This window comes from Drosophila takahashii, chromosome 3L, assembly GCF_030179915.1.
Source record: "Drosophila takahashii strain IR98-3 E-12201 chromosome 3L, DtakHiC1v2, whole genome shotgun sequence".
In the NCBI taxonomy this organism is placed as follows: Eukaryota; Metazoa; Arthropoda; class Insecta; order Diptera; family Drosophilidae; genus Drosophila; species Drosophila takahashii.
In genome coordinates, this window is record NC_091680.1 from 7,696,785 (window position 1) to 7,721,127 (window position 24,343).

Below are 24,343 nucleotides of genomic sequence, written 5' to 3' on the forward strand. Positions count from 1 at the left end.
TAAAAATTATCGTTAAAATTAAATTAATTTAAGATTTAAATTTATTTATGAGAAAGATTAAAAATTCCTTGGCACAATAGAAAATTATAAATTTAATAAATTTTTAAAAAATTTAATTTTTAAAGGAATTTAATTACAAATAGCTTAATCTTCTAAATGAAATATAAGGTACGCTTAAAAGTTTTCAACAGAATATTCTTTAAATATTATTTTGATTTTTGGCAAGAATATAATGTGCAATAAAAATAAAAGCAAAGGAAGGGTATCCAAATGCCTGTGCACTATCGCTTCGCTTGCGATAGTATCGGCTTAGAACTCACATCTCCAGAGCGCGCTGCCACCTTGAGCGAATTGGCGCAATTTAAACAAAAATAAGTAAAAAATCACCGTTGCATTCGCGGGAGGGACGCCCAAAGTATAACCGGAAGAAATCCGAGCACCAGGAAGATATATCACCCGCCCACGCCAAGATCGTCGCCTCAGCAGCGAAGATATAGCGAAGCATCCAAGTGGTATGTCGTCAGGTGCAGGGCGGCGTGAAAATGTTTATACAATCCCCGATCTGACGATCTAAAGATCTAATGCGTATGTGAATTGTTTTCCAGCAGGCCGAATCACAATGACGACCCCGCTGCAGACGCGAATGGCGCTGGCCGAGATTCCGGACCGCCTGGAGGCGCTGCGCATGGCCAACACGCCGACGAACGCCAATCGCAGGACTCCAGATGAGCCCACTCAGGCGGCCGTAATCAACACACCCAATGCCAACGGAGGATTGGGCTTGCGGGTGGACAACGATGTGAATGTGGTGCAGGCCCAGGACTTTGTCTTCTCGCCGCTGCCCTCGCCCGATGAACTGGTCATCAGGCAACGCGGTCGTCGGCGCTTCACCACCACATTCTCGCCGGATAAGATTAATGGTGGAGGCGCAGGTGGTGGCGCAGGCGGCGGGGCCTCGGGTGGCTCCTCCATGCGCAGTCCCTTCCAGCGCACGCCCACTAAGAACCTGCAACTGACCAGCGGCATGATCCTGCGCAGCTCTCCCCGCAAGCGGCTGACCATGGGCAGCACCCCGCCGGAACCCACGCCCATGGACACCTATTCGCCCATTAAGATGGCCACCACCAAGCAACTCTGGCCGGGAACACCCATTGTAAAGAAGCTGAAGATGGAGGACCGACCTGTGGGACAGACGAACACCGATGCGTCGCTACCTTCCCTGCTGCAGGGTCTCTCCCAGGAACAGCTAATCGCATTGATAATGAATAACCTGAAGAGCACAGCTGATGAAGGGGAGATTAGGAGGCAGCTGCCCACGCCAGATATTAGGTAAGATTTAGCATATAAAGTAGAGCCCTGCATGAATGGATTCAATTAAATATTTTCAATTTTTTGTTTTATATGAATGAATTAATTAGAATTTTGGGTTTAATAGAAATGAAATAATTCAAATAACAATTTCTTTTGAAGAAGAAAGGGCCATAATTTTGTGATTAAATCTGCCTGAATTTTATTTACTAAGCAGTTAACATTGATTTGTTTAAAAATTTTCCACTTTTTGTTCTTAAAAGAAAGCACAGAAAATATCTAACAAATTCAAAAAATTCATAAAAATTATGCATTCATTCGTTCAATTTGAAATGAATTTGAAAAACATTCAATTTATTTCACATAGAATTGAATTAAACAAATCAGAAATTTCCTGGCTTACTATGATAAAACAAAAGTTGAATGATTCACGCAGGGCTCTAGTAAGCATACTCTATGTAAAAGCAGGAAACTAATTTAATTTAATTTAAATTGTAGTTCCCTGGAACAGGAGCTCCACCATGCCAAGCGACTCATCTTTAAATCCCTTCCCACCTCCCGGCTGTGCAAGAAGACCGATGCGGCTGCCTACTCCAAGGCGTCGATGCATCTCAACGAATTCAAGCGGGTGTTGCAATCGCAGGCCAAGCGCCTGCACGACTCCACCCACTGGGACGCCCTCGTGGACTACGTCACCATGGCCTGGCAGTGCGTGGCCAGCACACCGAACTGGGAGAGTCACGCCCACAATGCAGTGCGGCGGCAGTGCTTCAAGCTTTTGGCCTGCTCCTGCTACGCGGCCATTAAGCACGGCGGAATGCGTTTGGGACAGCCGCGACTGGAGGCACTGGAACGCAATTTGCGCGAATGGTCCAAGGACTACGAGGACGTGCTGTCCTGTGTGAATGCCTTGCAGCGTACGCTTAACAACCGTACTAGCCTATAAACAATGTGGAGACTATAGACTTTTAAGGCCGACTTGCTGAACTCGAGGTTTAGTGGACCGAAACTAGTAATTAAGGCGAAAGTTAGCCAGTAAGCGAACGATATTTGGCGCAGCATGTGTTATAAACTATATTTTTAATTTTGTTCCTCGATATGTTGTCCTATTTAAAATGCACGTAAGCAATTACAGCTTCTTTATTTAGTGATCTAAGCCACACGCTAACTAAAGTCGGTTAGCTTTATAAACTTGTATTTATTAACGCTTAAATATATGCTTAGCAAGTAGGTTTGATTACCATTGGACATTGTTTGAACTAAGTACACTTATTCGAATGCTTTTACGGCTAGATCCTACTTCGCTATGACTATGTTGTACAACTTTCACACGATGACTTCGATCTCCACGTCTCAACTTTAACAAAATGTCCTTCTTCTACTTATCCAGTGCAGAGCACTGAGTGCAGCAAGCAGGTGTATTAATAATTTTGGTGTGTGCTGGCTCCGAGAGCTTCCGGAAATGTGTCGCCCTGGAAAAAGCAAAGATAGAATATTACTTTATTTTCCACTTGGCTGCGTAATCCTAATGTAATTCAATTATTTATTAATGGGCAGCTGTAATTTATTCACGGAAAAAATGTAGCAAATTGTTTTCCAGCTTTTCTCATATTTATTTATGAGTTGCCAAAGTGCTATGTTTATTATGATAGTCTGCTCGAAAATTTCTTGGTATAAACTACTTAACGATAATATACAAGGCTAATTTGCCTTTTCAAATTTATAGTTGGCCATTTTTAAAGGCCTTAAAAATGTGTTGTTATATTTTATGATGATTTTATAATTTATAACTCTCTTTTGACGCCCAGCTGAAAATTTGGTGTGAGCGATTTCAATTAGCATTATAAACTAAATATAATTAGCATGGTTCGATTTTCTGCCAGCGGATGATATTGACATGATCTCTCCACCATTGTTGCTGTTATTTCTGGTATGTGTATGTTTATCGAAGGCGCCGTGTGGAACCAGAATCATCGAAAAAGTATATTTACGTTATTAAATTAGCATTGCTTTGTTAATCCCTCCTCATGTGTGAGTGGCATGAGCATTTAGTATGGATATTGTGGTTCCAGATGCGATGACTACGAGCAAAGCTCCACGAATGCCTATTGGCAGTTTCCAAATATATGAAATACTTACACTTCTTGAGCCAGATCTCAGCGCAGCAGCACTCCTTGACCTGGACGAATGTGAAACAGGAATCCACGGAGGCTGTGTGCACCTTCTGATCCGCAAAGCAAACATGGGGAACATAGGGCAGGCCCTCTGAAAAATAATAGGAATTTAATTTTTAAATCTGTAAATTTTAAATCAAAATTGAATGGTAGTAAGAATATACTTTTTAAATACCTAATACCTACGTCAATTTATTGTCTTTTTGTGGAGTATTGAGTTAAGTTTTTGAATTGGTAATAAATATCAAATTCTGTTATTGTTTAATTTTCCCAAAAATTATTATGCGTCATATATCGTGCGTCTCAAAAGTAGGATTTGCCCATATACCCTAAGACTGACACTAAATTATATTTATAAAAAAATGAAAAAGACTTCCTGTAATGATAACAAAGAAAATTGAAAACTTTCAACCATGACTCAAATCAGAAAAATGAGTCAAGTCAACAAACAAGAATAAAAAGCATTTGGGTATTTAAGAAAATTTGATTTAAAGAACTTATTGAAACTGTTAAAACCATAAACTAACTTACCCTAGCACCCCAGTTATTATTATTTATGATGATATTTGACCTTAAAAAAAATCAATTTACTTATTTACAGTATTTAGGTTCTCAGCTGTCTGTGCCATTCACAAAACTATAAATATTCAATATTTCTGTAGCTGATTTTACTGGAAAAATTAGAAAAACGTTCAAAATATCCAATGTGTTGCTGCCCCCATTCTGAAATCAAGTGCTTAACTTTTTATAATAGAAACCACTTAATTTAAATATACAATTTATGGAACTTTTGCGCTTTGAGTAGAAACGGTAATCAATAAAATAGAATATGTTTATTAGGAGCTGGGCACGAAAAAGCCACAATAATTTTTAAGAAAATTCAAACTGTGCGGAATGACTAAATGTGAACACCATTGTTTTTCGATCGGATCATAATGCCTGTATTATTTTTCGGTTGGCCTGTTTATAGATGCCCATTTGTTTACAGAAACTCAACGTGTTGAATTTTATGAAGTTCCATGTCTACATGTTTAGGAACATCGAAAAACCCACACAGAGAATATTTTTGATGGTGCGTGTCGCAGATATTTATGCAATTAAATAATTATTACTTAATGTAAACAGACACGAGGCTCAGCGTGTAATATGTTAGGTCAATTTAGTGAATGCTCTCGCAATTGTTAATAATCTTTAGCGACGTCTGACAAGCCGAGGACGTAAAAATATCGACTGATTGTTAGAAAAGAAAATCTAACTTATATAAGTGTGATTGATTAACGGAGGCAACAATAAATGTGGTTACCAAGGAAAAGTAAATAGCGATTATTTTCAAATCTATGATGATTCACATTTCATCTGTCAACATTTCCATAATCACGAAAATTATAAATGGATTTAATTGGCAGGTTGCTGCGTGGTGAAAATAAAAAAAACAGCGAAATAGCTGTCAAATTTAATAGCGAAAAATTATGGAAATATTTGGAAGCTATAATCGGCACCTGAAAATGGCCATCGCGAAGTACTGGCATAGCCACCCACCCAGTTGCCATTGCAGGTGTTTTCCGATTGTCAATTCAGGCACGTTCCTTATCGATTGGATTTGTTGCCGGTAGTAGGAATCGCCCACAGCATACTAAAGGTATCCCGCCAGCCGCAAAAAAATGCTGAGTCAATCGTAATATAATGTTTACCTAGTGATCAAATACTTGCGTTGCAAACAGTCAGAGTATCTGTAATTTACAATGCCGCTGATATTGCACCCTGATAAACGTTAAGATCTGTTTCGAAAAGGGGTTATGGAACTCAGTGTCAACCACTCACATTATATAGCCCAATTCACAAGACTGATGACCAAGTTAAGTTTAGAGTAAACAGCAAAAAGGGTCTGATACTTAAGGTATTCCTTATCTTGGAGATAGTGATTCTCGGAAATCGGGGATTTTTATTTTTTATTTTTTTAACCAATATTTATATTACTGCATTCTTTGCTCAAAAGACCTTAATGGCTTAAACAACCAAGTCAAATGCCTAATAAGCCGAAATTAAATTTAATGAGTGGCCCACACAAAACAATTCAATTCAAATGCCGAGTGCATTCGAAAAGGAAAACTACAGGGGCATGGAAAACTGCGCGCCTTGAAGAAAATCATTCAACTGTGGACAACCCAAGCGCCGAACCCACAAAAATTTCCCCCATCAAGGCAGAATGCACATCGACAAGTCGAAAATTTGAACAGAACAAAAAAACAACTGGAAGAATTATAAACTGACGCTTGGACATTGGGAATGCCCAAGTTATCGCACTACAGTGAATGTCACTCAAGGGAGATCATCTAAAGGTACTTGAAATTTTACTAACTTCATATAACATAAAAATCATTTTAAATGTTACATTTATTACATTTTTTCCGTTTGTAACACGTTTAAAAGGAAGTTTAAAAAACATAAAAGTTTAAAAAATATTTTATTACCTATCTTTTAATTTTTAAAATAGGTTGAAATAATAATAAAAAATTTTTATAATAATAATATACATTTTTGAGTATTAAGCTAGGAGCATCTATCCTATTTTCTGTAATTAAGTTGGAGGTTCTAATACACCTAATTCTTTTCTTAAAGTTCTGAAGGTCTAGCTGTTCTATAAAAATGTTCTATAAAAGAAACCCTTCGATTTTCCCATAGAGGCTTCACTGTTGTGGTTGCCAGTCGAGTCAATGAAGCGTGTCGCAGCATTAGAGTGCGGTTCAATCAGTGGACCAGACTTAACAACTTCCGTGCCGCATCACGTGCCAAGTCGAAGAGAGCAGCCCGTAGAATAAGTATCCGCCACCGCCACCTTTACGACCATGGGATAGTTCTGTGGCTTTATCTTGGATGGTTATGCCAACTGTTGCGTCATCGGCGGCATAGAAGTAAGTACTTTACACCGTAATTTGCGTGAGTGCGGCTTGTTAAGGGCCTCTGAATCGGACAAAATGAGCTAATGAGGCTCTTTAGAGAGTTGACTTTGCCACTGCGTTGCAAGTGGGTTAGTGGCACGTCTTTATTTCGTGTGTTTACTGTGGGAGTCTGCCAGTGCGGAGAAGTTGCAGAGGTTTGTTTATTATTGTTTGGCGCCATCTGCTGAGACTCATGCGGCAAGTCATAAATATCAACCTAGGTGAATAAGTACACTACGAAAACTTCAGAGCTAAGAAGGACCCAAAAGTTATACAGTTCTGAATGACCCTGATTTAAATATAGAACTAAAAGCAAAAATATTATTTTAAGGCTCACCTTCTCGATGTTGCAGTTCGCACCAGCAATGATCGTTGATAAACTGGAAACAGAATTATTTTAAATTTAACAATCTGAGTTTTTAAGGTAAACGCGTTTAACAGATCACTTTGATTGATTAATCTACTAAATATAATATTTACCTGAGATCCCAGGCAATATTTCGGTGTATTAGGTGGGCATTTGATTGAACTGCATGCATTGTTCTGACCTCTTGCTATAAAGACAGGATATACATAAAATAAAGCATTAATTAATTTTGGTAAACAATTAATATTGACGTAGAATTTATACAAAGAGTCTTTGTTTTTACTTTCGTAACTTTTTTTTTATAATTTAAATATTTACATTTTTGTGGCGAATCTGATTTTCATTGTTCTTTTTTATAAAATCAACAAAAAGTGAACAAATTAAAAATAAAATTTAAATGTTTACAATTTTGTTGTGATTATGATTTTAATTGTTCTTTATTTAGAACACTCTGAAAGGGTATCGATTAAAAAGTTTCTGCTCTTAAAACAGGGAGATTTCCGAATAACAGTTTAAATTAATACAATTCCTAATAAATTATATATTTATTTGTTGACTTGATTTTGATAATTTTTGAACGATTATTACTTTCTACATTTTGTAATCACTAATTTTTTATGATCAATATCTCCAATGGTAAATCGCAAATTAATAGAAGTAACTATTAATAAAAAACTAAAATAATACCATAAATAGAATTTGTCATATTTAAGAGCTACTTACTCCCATTGAATTTTTGAATAGACTCCATGGCCGATTGCTGGGTAACCTGGTGGTCGAAGGTGTACTCCTCGTAGCTGTCGCTATAGGGTGGGATTCGTGGACGCAGGTCCTCCTTGTCGCACATGATGCAGGAGGATTGTGGAGCACCGAGGGCAGATCCCAAGCAGATCGTTAGCACAATCCCCATGGCCAGGAATGATGGGATCACCGCTGGCTGATAACGCAGGCTGACCCTTGGCATTAAGGGCTTATCGGTGGAGGATCTTGGCGGCGATCGCTGTAATCTCGGGCACTGGCAATTCTGTATGGCAAGTCCGCTGCATTCCAATTCGCTCCACATCGCGTTTAATCCTCCGATTTCGATCATTTTGTTGTGCACAATTATCACATTAATTAGCTGGATTTTATTGGCGTTTTATTTCGGTTCAGTTTGTGCGTCGTTTGCGGTCGGTCGCAGCAATCGGATACGATCTGTAAGTCACACGGATGCGGGGATTGAGATTTAGATTTAGAGAGATCGGCCCAGACTATAGTATGCTTAGAATGCGGTCGTGATCTGAATATAGATTCCAATCGCATATATGGCTCTGATTCTATGTGCTTTCCACACGAACAACTTTTGTCTAATTCACTTTACAGCTGATTGGTTTAATGGCATTTCTGTATTGTTAAACAATTTTCATCGTTTTCCTTTTGACTGCAGTAATTTAATGTGGCAGGCAACTTGAGTTGAGTATATAGGCCAAGTTTTAGATAAATGCAAAATATTGCATTTGGTTTTCACTTTTCACATCTACAATTTACTGTGACATTTTACATTAACCTAAATTATTTTGATTATTTTCCTGGATTGATTCTTAAATTTAAAAATGTTAGCACCATTCTACACAAATCGATGCATTTCAATAGATTTTTTTAATCCAGTTCACTTTATTGATTTTTATGTTGTGGTATTAAGTAAAACACTTTTACACAATTATATTTGAAATATTTTTTGTAGCTCGACATATCAAAAAGTACTAGTTCAAATCCAAACTCGAAATAAACCATTTCCACATATCCACAAATTATTGCACAAAATCTTCCCCTTTCATCTCGTTAGTTGCTGATAAATTGCCTTAGAATTTTGTTGATATTTTTTTTCCACAAAAAAATGCTTGGTATTCTCGGGAATAATTTATTAAGAAGCTGACCAGCGACTCACTCAACGCATCTCATAAATTAAAGTTACAAATATCTCACACGCACGTGAGGAGGCGGAGTGAACGAAATAATATTTGTCGTACCGCTGCGATGGTTTCGCATCAAGATCGACGGCCACACGTCCGATTCCCAGCCTATGCAAATTCGTTCTGAGCAACTCGCGCCGACTTCTCCGCTGTGGCAGCGGGCGCACAGTGGGCCAAACTGGTGGTATTTCAGTCAAATTTTTATTTACTTATTCCTGAAGTCTGATTCACTTCTTTAGTTACCATGTGTGCTGACAAAATTAATGTTAAAACATAAACTTATTTAAATATACAATAAAATAGTTTTTACGAATGCCCTTCTTATGCCAAAAAATAGTCTACAGCCCAAGATACTACTGAATCTGTTTAAGTAAAATGTAAAATATTTTTGAGCTAATACTCAAATATTTTTCTGAAATTATCCCATGTATTATTGTAAGCATAAGTAAAAAAAAATATTAATATGGAAATTACTTACTACCATGAAAAACTATTTATGTATACTTTCCCCAAGAAATTTAATTGCATTCTGATGTCCCTTTTTCGCAAAATAAATACAATACTTATCACTGTGCTGTGGTACAAAAATCGAAGAAAAAGCACGAGCATTCGCTTCGTGAAGCTCCAAACCTCTCGACTTAAATAAAAGCAAATGCCGCCAAGCGGTTGCATTTAAAGGCATATTCAGCTAAGGTACGGTACGGTATCAAGAATGCACGGAAATGGTTCTTATCTTGTTGGTTAAAGACAGAAGTTATAAAAAAAAGATTGACATTTGTTTTATAAAAAAAGATTAATATTAGCAGAGATATAAGAGATAGTGATTTAATACGTAAATATAATAATTAGTTCACCTACAAAGTCTTCTAATAAGATCACTTTTTAATCACCCACATAAATAAGTACCTGATAAACAAAAACTCTTCCCTCTACTCACACTTAACAATAATTATCGCCAGCTATCAACAGGCATTTAATCAAATACCCTCAAAAATGATGCTCCATTAATAATATGGCTCTTAATAAGCCCCAGTAATTTGTTCAAAATGAAGCAGAACCATTTCCCTTTCCAGCAAAAAAATAAACAACAAACATACCTTGGCGCATACCGAACAAACAATATCTGACACGCATTGAAATATTTTTATAATTTATGCCCACCTAAATGCCCCGGAACGATCCCTTTAAAATAGATATATCTGCATCTCTATACCTAGGCAAAGTATAAGTAAAAGTGTAATTTTCTCTGGGCTTCATAATTTTGTGTTTTAAAAATAAAATGGAAACTCACATAAACGAGGTGGCTAGGAAGTTTTCATTTGGTTCCTATTCGGATCTTTTGTTTATTTGTACAACTGCAACCTGCTTCTCCATCCCGAATCGTAAATCTCGACAGGCCAACCCGCTAGATTTCATGTTTGGAAAGCACCATTTTATGGACCAAACTTTCTAGAACTACCCCAAGACTATTAAATTCTTCTGGGCCCAAGATCTGTGGGCGGTTATTGTATTTTCCCAATGCCTTTCGCTTGATGTGGTTTCAGCTAGCACAGCCAGCACTTAAATGCATAATTCCGCGTGTAAATATCTCGACTATATAAAAATATCATTTATATGACGGCATCTGGCTTAAAGAACTTAATACCATCCACCCCGCAGCAAAGGATATTGAGGCGAGCGAAGGGAGCCGGGGAAAGCGTGTCAAGGTGAAAGTGAATCATGCTGAGAATACTTGTACCTCCCCCCGGTAATGTTTTTATGGCTTTAATGGGGCACTTCCCCTCTCTCTGAGTGGCCACACAAAGGGCGCGACTATCTGCCAGGTAATGGAAAAATGACTCTGTCGAAGCTTTTCGATTGAGTTCTAGCACGCGAGCCGAATTAAATCCGCAAATTTGCATGCAAATATTTGGATTTTATCCAAGCTCTTTAGTAGGTAAAAGTGTTTTGTTTGATTACGATTTTCTTTGGATTTTGTAAACATTGTAGACAGCACAAAGAAAAGTTGTTAGGTGAGTAAAGTTATTTTTTTCTTTATCATAATATTTTGATTTGTTTAATGTTTTAGAAGAAAACAAAATAATCTAGTCAATTCTTAAGAATGTAAGCTTTAAAGCCTCCTATCAAGATAGCAGTTATAAGTCATCTGGAACTTGGTACTTGAATTTTACACTTAGAAATCAGGAATCAAAAATTGAAATTATTGGTTTTAAATTTATTGTTACACTTTTTTTTTTAAACGTTCTATATATCTCCGAATTATTTTTACACTTTCAAAATAACTGACCTACCGTAGAAATTTCGTATCCAAACGAAAACATCTGCTTGGAACTTAAAATATGCAAAATCTCACCTACCCTCTAGAAATGGTCGCGCATGCGTTCTTCTGGGTTTGTAAACCCCTCTCAGCAACGAAACACCCCGTGAAAACAATCCTTTAAGGATAAGGGAAAAAAGGAGAAGAGATATCCTGCAAGAGAGTAAGTTTTCAAAGAACAATGTTCTCAATTTCAAACAAAAACTCGTTTCGACGTTTCGGCCTCTAAAACTGTAACCCCACAACTTACAGTTTTAGCAGCGCTGGACAAGGCAAAGATTTCTGTGTCCCAAGTGTTTTTAAGGCTTTACCAAATTTATGATCATTTTCACACTGAATAATCAATCAACAAAATCGCAAAAATAACATATAAAAAACTATTTTTAAAACACCAACTAGAGAATGCTTTCAGAGCGTATTCTTTCGGATAATTTATGTTGTAACGTTTAACATTTTTTTGTCTTGCTTTGGGGGATTTTTAGTCTCGAAAATTGTTCGCTTTTTTCGGGGCCAACAATTTGGTGATGTTTTTTTTCGCGTTTTTTCAAACATTAAGATTTTAATCGCACAACGAGACGCACCAATTTGTCAATATTTAAAAAAAGTTGAGCATACATTTTCACAGCAACAAAAAACAATGTTTGGGACGGAAAATAGAGAATGGCGACAAATGATTTTTGGTTTGTACACAAAAAACCAGAGACAGTTCAAGTACGTTTGACATTTTTTTGTGGCTGCACCCAGAAAAAAAAATTACCTTGATTTAAGTCCACGTTCCTTAAATTAAGGAACGATGGACTAAAAATGGCTAAATAAGGCTATTCATGGACTTAAAAGTTTTCATCCCATATACATTTTAAGTCTACATGGACTAATTTTGGACTTAAGGCCATATGGACTGTTACATGGACTTAGGTCCATTTTTAGTCCATGTAGACTTAAAATGTATATGGGATAAAAATTTTTAAGTCCATGTATAGCCTTATTTAGCCATTTTAAAGCCATTATTCCTTAAATCAAGGTCAATGGACTTAAATTAAGGAAATTTTTTTTTCTGAGTGTGGAGCTTATTTTATAACAATCAAATTAGATAATTTGGAGTAGTTACACACTTGTGATTTTTTTCTGTTTTTTTTTACTGCGACTCTTGTTATTTAGCTTGTTGTTTGGGCAGCGCAGTAAACGCGACTGAAGGATAGAAAGCGTGACGTAGACCGGCGACAGCTTGCGGCTATGGCAACAACAACAACCACAAAAACAAGGACAATAACACAACACTGAAAGAAAATAACTCTCTTTTAAATTACATATGTTAGCTTATATTGATAATAATCAAAATTATATCGGAAACCGAAAACAATTTTTGCATCCTTTTCTGTGCCTGTTATTAAGTTAAAACGCTTACAAATGAAAACCAACTGAAATATTTATAGTTTAATTTTACAAGAAAAAACTTAAATTATTTATAAAAATAAATACTTCAAAAATATTTTAAAATATAATCTAAATTAGATATAATTAGAAATTATTTTAGAAAGTTTATTAGGTCTTTGGTTTCATAAAATTGCTTTCTGTGTACCACCTTCGAAGTTACTGACGACAACAATAGAGACTCACATCCTTCTGTCTGGGAATTGTCCTTATAGAAAGCAACCCCCAAAAGAGAAACTTTCCCAGCTGGCAATGCCGTCCAATTGAAAGAGAACCTTTCTGCTCCCGCCAGCGAAGAGAGAGTAGAAAAGGGTCGCGGGAGAAGCCTGGAAATGTAATCTCCCCATAGAGCAACAGGCTACCCACATCAAACCCAAAACAAACCCGAGCTGAGCAAAATACCGTTCCCCTTTGCCAAGGACAAAAGTTTGCTCAGCTAATGGCAAATCAGTGGCGAAAGAGGGGGTAGCGATTTTTATTGGGATAGGTCCGATGGTGTGCGTTGGATTCCTTGACTAATGGAACCCAAGGAGCGCCAGGTGAAGAATAAACAAATAGAAATTCCTGATATTTATGAGGGCGATAATAGCATCAATGATGTGGAAAGACGTTGGAGCTGAACTGGAATTCGAAAATTGATTTCTTTGTCAAGTGTTGTACAAAAGTTACACGTTAAATAAAGAACAAATTTATAAATAAATTATAATTGGATAAATATGAATAGTTCGGTTGGAAAGGTTTATTTAAATGATAGTGAAAAAATATAAGGCCATATGGTTTTATGACTGCTACAACATCTGGAGCAATTTGGCGACAAGTGGTATTCTCTACTGCCGCCACTTTGGTCAGGTTATCGCCTCTGCAGCGCCCTAATAAGCCAATCATAATAAATGTCAAGCATCGATTTGGCTTCTTGCCAATGTCCAATCGACCATATCGTAGCCCTCCACCCACTTTTCCCCTTCTCTATCACCCCGTTCGGCCTGTCAGTTTATCATTAGCTAGGGGGAGACTTTGTCTAGGGCTAATCATTAATGCTTAGCTGCCCATATTGCTCATACGCCATGTGTTCGGGGCTCTTGAGCGGCCCACAGACCACTACGAAAACGATTAATTTATTGGCTTGTCGCATGTTGCCAAACACCTGACACAAATCGTCAATCAAGTTGATTAAGAGAACTCCCTATCCCAAAATATTATTGAGCAAGTAAATATCTTAATAATGGGATCTATAATAAAATCAAATATTTATTTGAAATTCTATTAAAAATAAATAACTCAAACAGCCATTAAAATATTGTAAAAAATATATATAATATATATTAAATATTAAAGATCTAAAAATAAATAAAAACAAAATGTTCTTTCTTTTTCAAGCGAGTCTAAAAATAGCAGATTATGCTTAATTAAATTTATATTTTATGATTCAAATCGAATTCCAGTTTAGATAAACCAGTCTTTCCTTGGTCACATACAACTCAATTATTCGCTCCCCAAAGTTTGAAAAAGAATAGAAAAGTTAATACTTTTAAATCCTTTTTCAATAGCCTTAAAGCCTATTATCCCAGCAATTAATAGTCGATTTAAAGCAATCATCAAAATATGTTATTTATGTCTATCGTGTGCCGTGTTATTAAATAATAACAACAAGCAACTTTGTTAACCAGTTTTCGCATATTTGGTATGAAAACTTTTCAAAGCGATTCAAATGCAAAACAACTTCAATAACGAAATAGATTATTGCACTGGAACAATAACAATAACAACCCAGATAGCATTAACACTCTGTTTGCCTATTGTTGCGTTTTGGGGGCTCGCAACTTGAATCAAGTTCAATGCGACTTGGCAACCGATCTCCGAGCAAACTAGACTGCCTCATGAATATTTAGGTGAGTTCTGGCATGACCCCCCACGTTTTGCATAATGACTGGCGATATTATCTTGTAACGGTCTTGAGGAAGTGAAATTTTCTTTGTAACAACTTCTAAAGAGCCGCAATGATAAGGATTACGCTTATAGGAGGCCCGTCCCAACTTATAAAATTGCAACTCATTCTATTTCTACCCGATTGCATTAATTAAGTTATCCACCTGTTCTAGTAAACAAATTTCTGCAAGTTCAGCTAAAATATGCGAGCAACAACCAGCTACTTAAGATATTCCGATATATATAGCATTTGAAATAAACAAAATACTAGTTTGGCTTTTATTTAAATTAGTACAGGATTTTCACCTGACCGAGGCTGTGGGCCCTATATAAAGCGGCCGATCGGCTAAGCTCAGGCCATAATCAAGTTAAAGATCGTGTAAGATCAACGGAAAGTAGAAATCTATATCGCGTGTGAGGAGAGGATTTGCATAAATTGAGTCTGAGTGATAATGGTAAATGAAATGACACATGTGGCGAGAGTTATGTAATACCTTAAAAGTGTATAGTTTTGAAATTTAATTTAAGAAAGTGTTAAAAGTGTGTCCAGCTAATAACTGAATGATTATTCTGAAAATATTATAAAAACTCAGTACAAATATAATTTTTCTGAAAAAATATCAAAAATATATTATCTCCGATCTAATAGAATTGTAAGAATAAAATTTGGTCAGTTGCAAATTCCACCCAGAACGGATTGACCTAAAAATCTAGAAAAATTAAATTAATTTGGAAATAATGTGTTATATAACCTTCGATCGTTATTTGCGAACTTATTCTAAAATTTTTTGTTAATAATGTAATATTTACAATTCTTCTACCACCGCCAATAGACCAGCTATACTGACAAAGGAACCAAAGTAAGTCCGATCGAAATGCTACTCTAATATCATAGGATCCTAATTAATTTCCTTATACATTTATTTTCAGCCTGAAGCCGGCAAATTTCTAAGCTTTGATCACTTGACTTTCTACGTTGGCAACGCCAAGCAGGCGGCCAGCTATTATACCACTCGTCTGGGCTTCGAACCACTTGGTTATCAGGGACTAGAGACCGGAGAACGACGCTTCGCCAAGCATGCCGTGCGCCAGAACAAGATCGTCTTTGTGTTCGTCTCCGCCTACACGCCGGATGACGAGGAACATGGACTCCACCTGATGCGCCACGGCGACGGTGTCAAGGATGTAGCCTTCGAAGTGGAGGATTTGAATGCCATCTTTACGCTGGCGGTGTCCCGTGGAGCAGAAGTGGTTCGCGACATCTGGGAGGAGAGCGATGACCAGGGATTCGTGAGATTCGCCACCATCAAGACGGTAAGTGAAAAAATAAAATTACAATCAAAATATAAGAAGGTTTAAATAATATTTTGTAGTACGGTGATACCACCCACACTTTCGTGGAGCGAAATGGTTATGCCGGGGACTTCCTGCCCGGATTCCAGCGGTCGCAGGAGGATGTTCTGCTGAAGGGCTTGCCCTCCACCAAGTTGAACTTCATTGATCATGTGGTGGGCAACCAGCCGGATCTGCAAATGGAGAGCGTGGCCTCTTGGTACGAGAGGATCTTGCAGTTCCATCGCTTTTGGTCGGTGGACGACTCGCAAATCCATACGGAGTACTCCGCTCTTCGGTCCATTGTGATGGCCAACTACGAGGAGACCGTGAAAATGCCGATCAATGAGCCGGCGAATGGAAAGAAGAAGTCGCAGATCCAGGAGTACGTGGAATACTACGGTGGAGGTGGTGTCCAGCACATTGCTCTCAACACCGATGACATCGTTCAAGCGGTGAGCAACCTGAAGGCTCGGGGCACCGAATTCCTAACCATCCCGTCCTCGTACTACGAGCTCCTACAGGAGCAGCTCTCGCACAGTCGCACCAAGATCAAGGAGGACATGGAGGTCCTCAAGAAGTTGAACATTTTGATTGACTTCGATGAGAACGGCTATCTGCTGCAGATCTTCACGAAGAACTGCCAGGACAGGCCCACTCTCTTCCTGGAAGTTATCCAACGCTATAATCACAATGTAAGATTTATTGCTTAAACTATTATTGCTAGGAAAAGTCATTGATACTCTTGATAACTATTTCAGGGATTCGGCGCTGGCAACTTTAAGTCCCTGTTCACGGCCATCGAAATTGAACAGGCCAAGCGTGGTAACTTGTGAATTAAATGTGGACTAACAATGAATAATAATAAATGAAATGTTCTAAACAGAATTATTGTCTAAATGTCATTTGTTCAATCGCTGGTCCCTGAATCGAGTGTCTATCAAAACCTCGTTGCGTGGATCACCTTCGGCAAAGGAAACCATCAGGGGATTCCAGAATCCCGGTGGCGTCGAGCTTCGCGCATCCTCGTGCTTGCACTTGGATAAGTAGTCTTTGATCTTCTCGTCGGTTAGGTTTGAACCCATGAAATTGATGAACTGAAGGGGGAACAGAGTTATTAATTATTGCGAACAGCATGAATTCGATCACATACCTTTTCGCACTCTACACATTCGATGTTGAAACGTTCTTTGACCGTCAACTCGGGTTCCTTTTTGATCAAAAGCGGTCTCGGAAACTCTTCCTCCGAACACTTGCTATCCTCCTCTTCCATTAGATACTTTTCCATATCCTGAGATAGCTTTGTTGACTCATTGCCCACATCAGTTTCTGGTTGGGATATGGGTTCCTCTTTCACAACTCTCTTGATTGGAATAGCATTCTCCACTTTTGGGGTTTTCGGTTGAATGTGCTTCTGCTGGTCAATCATTTTCTTCTCGAACTGTCGCAAAGCATTCGAGCAGGCGTCGTCGTCGTCCTTCATAATTTCAGCCAGAACATCCATGGTGCCCAGTTTGCTGACTTCTTCGGGAGTGTCGTTCACGAAGATTATATCCTGTGTGCCGGGCGTCAACAGAACAACGCTATCCGAGGTGCTGTTGATTCGCAGACCTGGAGGTGTGACCGGTGGCGGCATTACGGGAAGCTCTGAGCACTCCAAGTCGTCCAAGTCCATGTCGAAACTAGCCTTGGGGATCTTGATAATGCTACTGCTGCTGGTAGAAGGCGAGTCGTCTGCGTTTGAAACGCTCGCGCTGTCTGTTCTGCAAGCTTAGGTTTTAGTATTAAAAATAATGGTAAGCAAAAGGGTCACAGAAATTTTTATAAAGATATTTCTGTGACACCTTTAAGGTGACTTGTATTCATATTTACCTCTGCATTAGAGACCGTTGAGGGCGAGATCTTTTGAGGCTGGCGCTTAAATTGGGGCTTTCCTCTATGACATCCTTTTCGCTATTGCTCGTTTTATTTGCTTCGAACTTGAGGCGAGTTTGTTTTAAATGCGAGCTACTACTTTTGTGTGTAAGGGACAATTTGGTGAGGACTGCCGCCGGGTTCTTGGGCGTCTTACGGATCCAACTATTGGCCACTGAAGAAACCTGATTTGGCTGCACATTCTCCCGATTCCGGACGTCCTGCTTTCGGCTTGGAATCCTCAATTTGCGCGGGCTTTGGGCGGTGACCTCCGTTTCCGCAATGCTCTCGTCCTCCTCCATTTCCTGATCCTCGTCGGAGAGATCGATGCTACTGATGGCAATGTTCATGTTCAGGGAGTTCTGGCTTTGCGGCTGCGGGGATATGTCTTCCTTGATCCTTTTGGGCGACAGCTTCCGGCGCTTCTCCGCCTGAACCATGGTCGCCTGGCGCTCCTTCAACAAGTCCAAGGCCTTGTGCAGCTTGTCATTGTGGGCCCTTAGGTGCTCTATGGTCCTGGCACTCTCCTCCGACTCCCGCTGCATCACTAGGGGTAAAAATATCAATAAAATGTAAAGCTTTATGTTATAATCCTGATCTTTAAACTTCGACTTACTTAGGGCGTGCTCTTTGATCGTGTCCAGAGCGGCTATAAGGCACTTTACACTCTTCTCCTTGTGACCACGACATGATCCACACGTCATTGTTAGGAAATGTAATTAATTGTATCTAATTTAACTAATTTAACTCGAGTATTTATGTTTTTAATGAATACAATTTGTTGTTTGTTTTTTTCCGCGTTGGCAATAAGTATGACCGTTGCTAGACTGATAAAAATAGCGTAAGTACAAAATATTTGGTATTTATGTTTGAACCGGTTAGTATTTTTAAGTTGACTAACTGCGGTCCTACTGTTTGCTCGTGCTAATTCAATTTTTCAGCTGTAAAACTTTTAAAATAAATTATTATTAAATAAATTAAGATAACTCGGTCATGGCACACCTGCGGGAAACCTCGGACAAGGCGCTAAAGCTGTTGCGCACCTTGCCGCGCGTGCAGATCGGCAATCTACGGCCGAATCCCAACTCAAAACAAAATGTGAGTGGTTGAATAACAACAGGCAATCGAAAGTACCCAATAGTAATAATATAATTAAATATAATTTTGCCGGCAGGACAAGCGTGGCAGGGCGCAGCACGGGGGCGACAAGCACGGAGCGGGAAACAAGGGATCCGGTCAGCGGCAGAACTTCATGCGGCTGGGCTACGAGACGGGCAATCAGCCCTTCTACCTGCGGTTCCCCTATGAGCCCTACTACAAGGGACACCACCTGAAGCGCCAGTATCCGCCCATTTCGCTGCTCCAGCTGCAGGTGCTGATCGACACGAACCGCATAGACATCAGCCAGCCCACCGACATCAGCACGCTATGCAATTCCGGCCTCCTCAAGCTGAAGCCCTCGGAAATGGAGTACGGTTTCCAGCTGACGGACGACGGACTGGACAACTTCCAGGCCAAGATCAACATTGAGGTGCAGCACGCCAGCGAAGCGGTCATAGCGGCCATAGAAAAGAACGGCGGAGTGATACGCACAGCCTACTACGATCCACGCAGCCTGCACATGTTGGCCAATCCGAAGAAGTGGTTCGAAAAGGGAGTGCCCATTCCCAGCAGGATGCTGCCGCCTCAGGATGCCGTCGACTACTATACGAATCCGAAGAATCGCGGCTACCTGGCCAATCCCGAGGAGATCAGCCAGGATCGACTGGTTTTGGCCCAGAAATACGGCTACCAGCTGCCGAAAATCGAAGATGATTCCGCCTACGAGATGCTCACCACTGCCAAGGATCCCAGGCAAGTATTCTATGGCCTGGAACCCGGCTGGCTGATCAACATCGTGGATAAGACAATCGTCAAGCGGAAGCAATAATCAGTCGAGTTTGTTACTATGCATTTTGTTAAATAAAGAAGGGGATTACAAAAAGCTTTGTTAGACTATGATACTGTGGGCCACTTGATGTGTCCTTGTCTTTTTTGTTTTACGTTTTTACGTTCATATAAACACCTGCTTGGCCGACAGATCCTCCATGAACGGCTTGACCACCGCACTGGTGGCGAAGCAGAATATCAATCCGAAGGTAATTGAGATTGGCAGGGCGGGCAGGGCCTTGCGCCAAATGGCCAGCAGCAGGAGGGTGAGGCAGAGTCCAATCAGGATGGCCACAAAGCAGGCGATCGTGGTCGTCCAGTCGCCGTAGCTGGAGGCTTTGCCCACTAATACCGAATAGAAGATGAAGTCGCCCAGTCCCAGTTTGATGCCACCTAAGGGGGATCATTCGTTAGATGAATGTGTTGATTTTAATTGGAGTTACTTACGTTCTTCTTGTCCCTCCTGATGATTCTGATCTGGAGCTGTGACTGTTCTGTACTCGTTCGAACGCTGGGCGTTTCCACTCTGAGTACTTTGAACCTCAATCTGGCGACGAGCCACACGCTCGCTCAAATTTGCCGACCATTCCTGCGTGAAACCTGCGGCCTCGGCTGAAAAAATCAAAAATAATTTAGTTTTAAAAGGTGGAACTCGACTTAATGATTGATATTCTACTAGCAGCGCTTTATACCATATGCCCAACATAACTAAACAAGACCACAAATACATAGGAATACAAAAAACAGACCAAATAAGCAATGTACACATTTGAGAGAAGTAGATAAATCATAAAAAATATAATGCATATGTACCGTTTCCGCGCAAATTGCTTTTAAAAGTCACAAGTGGCATACCTTCAGTTGCCAGTACACTGCCGTCGTCCCGCTGATTCTGTCGAGGATGGGAGTTACCTGAGCGTGCGCCACTAACTGCGGCTGCCTCCGGCGAAGCCAACGAGTTTTGCGTGGCCCTCGTGGTTGTGGTGGAGTTGCTGGACGAGGGTGATGATGAGGCGGTGGCCTGCGATTGCTGGGGCGTAGTCGTGCCCACAAGTGCGTAAACGACAGTGGCTAAAAGAGGGATTACGTTTAGTTATGAAAGTAATTAAAGAGCTGCTTCGTTATTACATGAGTAGATGAGTGCGGGGAAAATTTGTTCATTTCGCTCTTGGGCCGTTTCAACCAAAATGCGAAGAGGTCCTCTTGGAGAAAGAACAGCTATGAGATCTGTAAATAAATAAATTATTAGTTTATAATTTAGCAATCATAAAAGGCAAACCACTCACCCCAAATGGAAATGGCTGCCAAAACAGCCCAGGCAGTCCATTCAGGCAGATATTTGATGAATACCAAGGCCATTAGGGCGGCCACAAAAATAAGATATCCCTGCTGCAGCCGCAAAGGACCCATCCAATGAATGGACATCATTCCGACCACTCCAAAATTCCACATAATCAGGAGGGCAGTGGGATAGTCCATGGGAATGTTATAGGCACGAAGGAGCTCTCTAAAATGTTAACACAAAAACATTATTAAAGAACTGGATAAAAATGAACTACCACTTACTCCAAATATAAGTACGTAAAGATGAACAACAGCATGAAGGAGGAGAGAATCAGCCAGCCGTGGATGATGCGGTAGCAACGTTTCTTGTACAAAACAATCAGCAGAATGGTCATGAACACCACCACGCTCATCAGGATCAAAGAGTTGGCCAGGGCGTTCCACAATTTAACACTTGGCTCTGGTGACAGCTCATGGAAAGGAGTATACAGGCTAGAGGAGTAAAAAATAGGTATATGTGGTTAAGACAACAGGAAGATCAAACTACAAACATACAGGTAAACATCCGTGCTGTTGTAGAAGCTGATGGAGTTGATGGTGGCCACCACGACCAGCATGCAAAGGGAGACGGGCACGAATAACTTGATCACATGCTGGGCGCCGTACTTCAGGCCTTGCTCCTCCTCCAATTCATTTGGGGGCGGAGGTCCACCACTTCCTCCTGTCAGTCTTGAAGGTCTTTGTCCGCCGGGTTCCCGCATCACTACACTGGGAACAGCAAGTATTGCCTGGAAGAAAGAAGCAAGATAGATTAGATTGCTCCAACATACTAAATAGCAAGACCCACTGCATCCGGTTGATCCTGATTGCTGGAGCCGTAGTTGTTCCGCTGCTGTTGCCGCCTCGGAGGACGCTCCAAACGCTCCGCCTCGCCGCTCTGGCTGCCCACATTGGCCTCATCTCCGGTGGCGAGTCCGGAGGAGCACGAAGCCTGCAGATTGACAGCAGCCATCAGTGGTGTGCGTTCGTTCGCCTCCGTAGCGCTGGACGCCGCCCCCTGCGAAGCCGTAGTTGTGGGATGGGAGGGTAACTTCTAGCGGACCATCGCCGATTAGGATCTGTGCTTTAGAGGATCAGGAACTACTCACAATAAGTGGAACCAAAGTAAATGTGGCTGGGCAAAACTTTCTTTTGTTTTGACTTGGAGGAGAAGCGACTCATTGACTAGTGTTGGGCAACGCAACCGTCAGAGCCGCTCAGCTATCGATTTTCGATTGGTTAAGAAGGTTCATGGGAGGGGTAAAAGAACAGGCAAAGAGGGATTAAATTGCTGAATTGTTAAAAATTGAAAAGAAAATTTCTGCCATTAGAGCAACGACCTCCTTCTGTTTTTTAAACACATGTGATTAGTTTTCGCGGCTTCTAAAAAGGCTTTACAGGAATCAAGTCTATCGATTTCCGAGAAATACTAAAATAAAATACTAAAAATACAACAGCTGTTTTCCGCTCGAAATACCTGCAAGGTCAAACACGGTCGCACTAATTATTTCATAAGAATTGGACAAACAAAATAAATCGTTTATAAATAATTGATTTTGTACATTAAATTATACTTTCACCATGTTGCGAGCATTAAAGTCACACGTGGAAGCCCCCATAGTAATTGCCACTGTAAGCAGATCATAAAATAAATAGAAGAATCAACTTACATCTTCCGATTGAATAACACAGCGTGCGGCGTCAACAAATGCGGAGAAGCTCGAGGAGATTCGCGACCGCCTGGCCAAGGGACCCAACTTTCAGGACTTCGTGCAGAATCCGGAGAACACGAAACTCGAGTGGGAGAACTACGAGGGAAAGCTGCGTCGCGAGAAGGGCGAGGAGCAGCGGCTGCGACTGCCGCCCTGGCTGAAGACCACGATTCCCGTGGGTAAGAACTACGCCAAGATCAAGGCCCAGATGAGGGAGCTCAAGCTGTCCACCGTCTGCGAGGAGGCGCGGTGTCCCAACATCGGCGAGTGCTGGGGCGGCGGCGAGCATGGCACCCAGACAGCCACGATTATGGTGAGGAATAAGACCCCCCGGTGACCTCTGCTGATAAGGGAATAGGTTCCCTATCGAAGCAGAATTTTCCACTGTAGTTTAGGGGCTCAAAAATTCGTTAATTTACAATACGTTCTTCTCGTCCGCCTGTTAAATTTAAAGTAGGGTTAAATCTCTGATTTCTAATACGATTTTAAGGTTTTAACCTTACTTTAAATTTAACAAACGAACGAGAAAACGGCCCTTAAACTATAGAAATCGGTATTATTATATTAATAGTTTACAGGGACATTTTTAATAATTTTTCTTTTTTGTCAAACTAGTTTCTTAGCCAATCATTTTATAATTTTTTAACAAATTCTTTTGGATTTATTTTAAAAATATTATTTAAACATATATTATTTATTTATTTTCCAGCTCATGGGCGACACTTGCACTCGAGGCTGTCGGTTCTGTTCGGTTAAGACGGCACGTAAACCACCACCACTGGACGTCAATGAGCCCGTGAACACCGCCACGGCAATAGCCTCCTGGGGATTGGATTACATTGTCCTGACCTCAGTGGATCGTGATGGTGAGGATTACAATGGTTTCTGAATTTTAAATCTTTTCATAAATGTTATTTTCAACCCAGATTTGCCAGATGGCGGCTCCAAGCACATAGCTGAAACGGTTCGGGAAATTAAAGCGCGGTAGGATAAAGAAAAACAATTAGGATCCAGTATATAAAATATATATTTTAATACAATATTTATTTTTAGTAACTCGAACATCTTTGTGGAGTGCCTGGTGCCCGATTTTCGTGGCAATCTGGAGTGTGTGGAAACGATTGCCAACTGCGGCCTGGATGTTTATGCGCACAACATTGAGACGGTGGAGAAGCTGACACCCTATGTGCGAGATAGGCGCGCCCACTACCGACAAACGCTGCAGGTGCTGACCGAAGCCAAGAAATTCAATCCCAATCTCATCACAAAGAGTTCCATTATGCTGGGACTCGGCGAAACCGACGAGGAGATTGAAAACACTTTGAAGGATCTGCGGGAGGCCGGTGTCGATTGTCTGACCCTGGGCCAGTACATGCAGCCCACGAATAAGCACCTCAAGGTCATCGAATACGTTACGCCCGAGAAGTTCAAGCACTGGGAGGTGCGCGGAAACGAACTGGGATTCCTGTACACGGCCAGTGGTCCCCTGGTTCGCAGTTCTTACAAAGCCGGCGAGTTCTTCATCACGAGTATATTGGAGAACCGTAAAAAGAGGCAAAACGCCAACGCAGTTCCCGAGGAGTAAACCGAACATTTCTAGATGCCTGCACGCTTTTAGATCAGCTTTATACGCTTGTTGTGCAATGTATATATTAGAGGACAAATTTATTGTATTGAAATAAATTCGAATTGTTAATAGCTTTTAAGAAAGTCGTTTAT

General features: G+C 40.3%; 7 protein-coding genes across 15 annotated transcripts; 4 read left to right on the forward strand and 3 right to left on the reverse strand.

Moving 5' to 3' along the window:
* Positions 1 to 323: 323 nt before the first annotated feature.
* LOC108057407 (uncharacterized) lies at positions 324 to 2,551 on the forward strand. 2 transcript variants are annotated; one of them, XM_017141656.3, is made up of 3 exons: positions 324 to 512; positions 606 to 1,329; positions 1,807 to 2,551. In XM_017141656.3, exons 2-3 carry the CDS (start codon positions 620 to 622, stop codon positions 2,252 to 2,254), a joined length of 1,158 nt encoding a protein of 385 aa, XP_016997145.2. In that variant the 5' UTR covers positions 324 to 512; positions 606 to 619; the 3' UTR covers positions 2,255 to 2,551. The 2 variants fall into 2 exon arrangements, with proteins under 2 accessions (XP_016997145.2, XP_070072116.1); XM_070216015.1 differs by having other exon boundaries at positions 609 to 1,329.
* LOC108057408 (uncharacterized) lies at positions 2,487 to 8,859 on the reverse strand. 4 transcript variants are annotated; one of them, XM_070216016.1, is made up of 6 exons: positions 8,798 to 8,859; positions 7,512 to 7,982; positions 6,902 to 6,975; positions 6,759 to 6,801; positions 3,448 to 3,573; positions 2,487 to 2,780 (listed from the first exon to the last, which is right to left on the reverse strand). In XM_070216016.1, exons 2-6 carry the CDS (start codon positions 7,876 to 7,878, stop codon positions 2,668 to 2,670), a joined length of 723 nt encoding a protein of 240 aa, XP_070072117.1. In that variant the 5' UTR covers positions 7,879 to 7,982; positions 8,798 to 8,859; the 3' UTR covers positions 2,487 to 2,667. The 4 variants fall into 4 exon arrangements, with proteins under 4 accessions (XP_070072117.1, XP_044250402.1, XP_070072118.1 ...); XM_044394467.2 differs by having other exon boundaries at positions 8,716 to 8,857; XM_070216017.1 differs by having other exon boundaries at positions 8,760 to 8,848.
* Positions 8,860 to 14,768: 5,909 nt separating this feature from the next.
* On the forward strand, positions 14,769 to 16,595 carry Hpd (4-hydroxyphenylpyruvate dioxygenase). The gene is made up of 5 exons (XM_017141643.3): positions 14,769 to 14,869; positions 15,248 to 15,274; positions 15,345 to 15,728; positions 15,788 to 16,441; positions 16,508 to 16,595. The coding sequence occupies exons 1-5, from the start codon at positions 14,867 to 14,869 to the stop codon at positions 16,580 to 16,582; spliced, it is 1,143 nt and encodes a 380-aa protein (XP_016997132.3). The 5' UTR covers positions 14,769 to 14,866; the 3' UTR covers positions 16,583 to 16,595.
* Positions 16,435 to 18,499, reverse strand: CtIP (CTBP-interacting protein). 2 transcript variants are annotated; one of them, XM_017141640.3, is made up of 4 exons: positions 18,277 to 18,497; positions 17,619 to 18,207; positions 16,900 to 17,509; positions 16,435 to 16,843 (listed from the first exon to the last, which is right to left on the reverse strand). In XM_017141640.3, the coding sequence occupies exons 1-4, from the start codon at positions 18,362 to 18,364 to the stop codon at positions 16,649 to 16,651; spliced, it is 1,482 nt and encodes a 493-aa protein (XP_016997129.3). In that variant the 5' UTR covers positions 18,365 to 18,497; the 3' UTR covers positions 16,435 to 16,648. The 2 variants fall into 2 exon arrangements, with proteins under 2 accessions (XP_016997129.3, XP_016997130.2); XM_017141641.3 differs by lacking the exon at positions 16,435 to 16,843 and having other exon boundaries at positions 17,302 to 17,516; positions 18,277 to 18,499.
* A 59-nt stretch (positions 18,500 to 18,558) lies between these two features.
* On the forward strand, positions 18,559 to 19,646 carry mRpL15 (mitochondrial ribosomal protein L15). The gene is made up of 2 exons (XM_017141644.3): positions 18,559 to 18,758; positions 18,835 to 19,646. The coding sequence occupies exons 1-2, from the start codon at positions 18,654 to 18,656 to the stop codon at positions 19,588 to 19,590; spliced, it is 861 nt and encodes a 286-aa protein (XP_016997133.2). The 5' UTR covers positions 18,559 to 18,653; the 3' UTR covers positions 19,591 to 19,646.
* Positions 19,588 to 22,139, reverse strand: Psn (presenilin). 4 transcript variants are annotated; one of them, XM_070214414.1, is made up of 9 exons: positions 22,022 to 22,139; positions 21,721 to 21,966; positions 21,429 to 21,661; positions 21,156 to 21,365; positions 20,876 to 21,096; positions 20,718 to 20,816; positions 20,502 to 20,660; positions 20,037 to 20,201; positions 19,588 to 19,982 (listed from the first exon to the last, which is right to left on the reverse strand). In XM_070214414.1, exons 2-9 carry the CDS (start codon positions 21,883 to 21,885, stop codon positions 19,714 to 19,716), a joined length of 1,521 nt encoding a protein of 506 aa, XP_070070515.1. In that variant the 5' UTR covers positions 21,886 to 21,966; positions 22,022 to 22,139; the 3' UTR covers positions 19,588 to 19,713. The 4 variants fall into 4 exon arrangements, with proteins under 4 accessions (XP_070070515.1, XP_070070514.1, XP_070070513.1 ...); XM_070214413.1 differs by having other exon boundaries at positions 20,445 to 20,660; XM_070214412.1 differs by having other exon boundaries at positions 20,403 to 20,660.
* A 246-nt stretch (positions 22,140 to 22,385) lies between these two features.
* Las (lipoyl synthase, mitochondrial) lies at positions 22,386 to 24,334 on the forward strand. The gene is made up of 5 exons (XM_017141571.3): positions 22,386 to 22,544; positions 22,605 to 22,937; positions 23,334 to 23,490; positions 23,551 to 23,608; positions 23,678 to 24,334. The coding sequence occupies exons 1-5, from the start codon at positions 22,494 to 22,496 to the stop codon at positions 24,207 to 24,209; spliced, it is 1,131 nt and encodes a 376-aa protein (XP_016997060.2). The 5' UTR covers positions 22,386 to 22,493; the 3' UTR covers positions 24,210 to 24,334.
* The last annotated feature ends 9 nt before the right edge of the window (positions 24,335 to 24,343 follow it).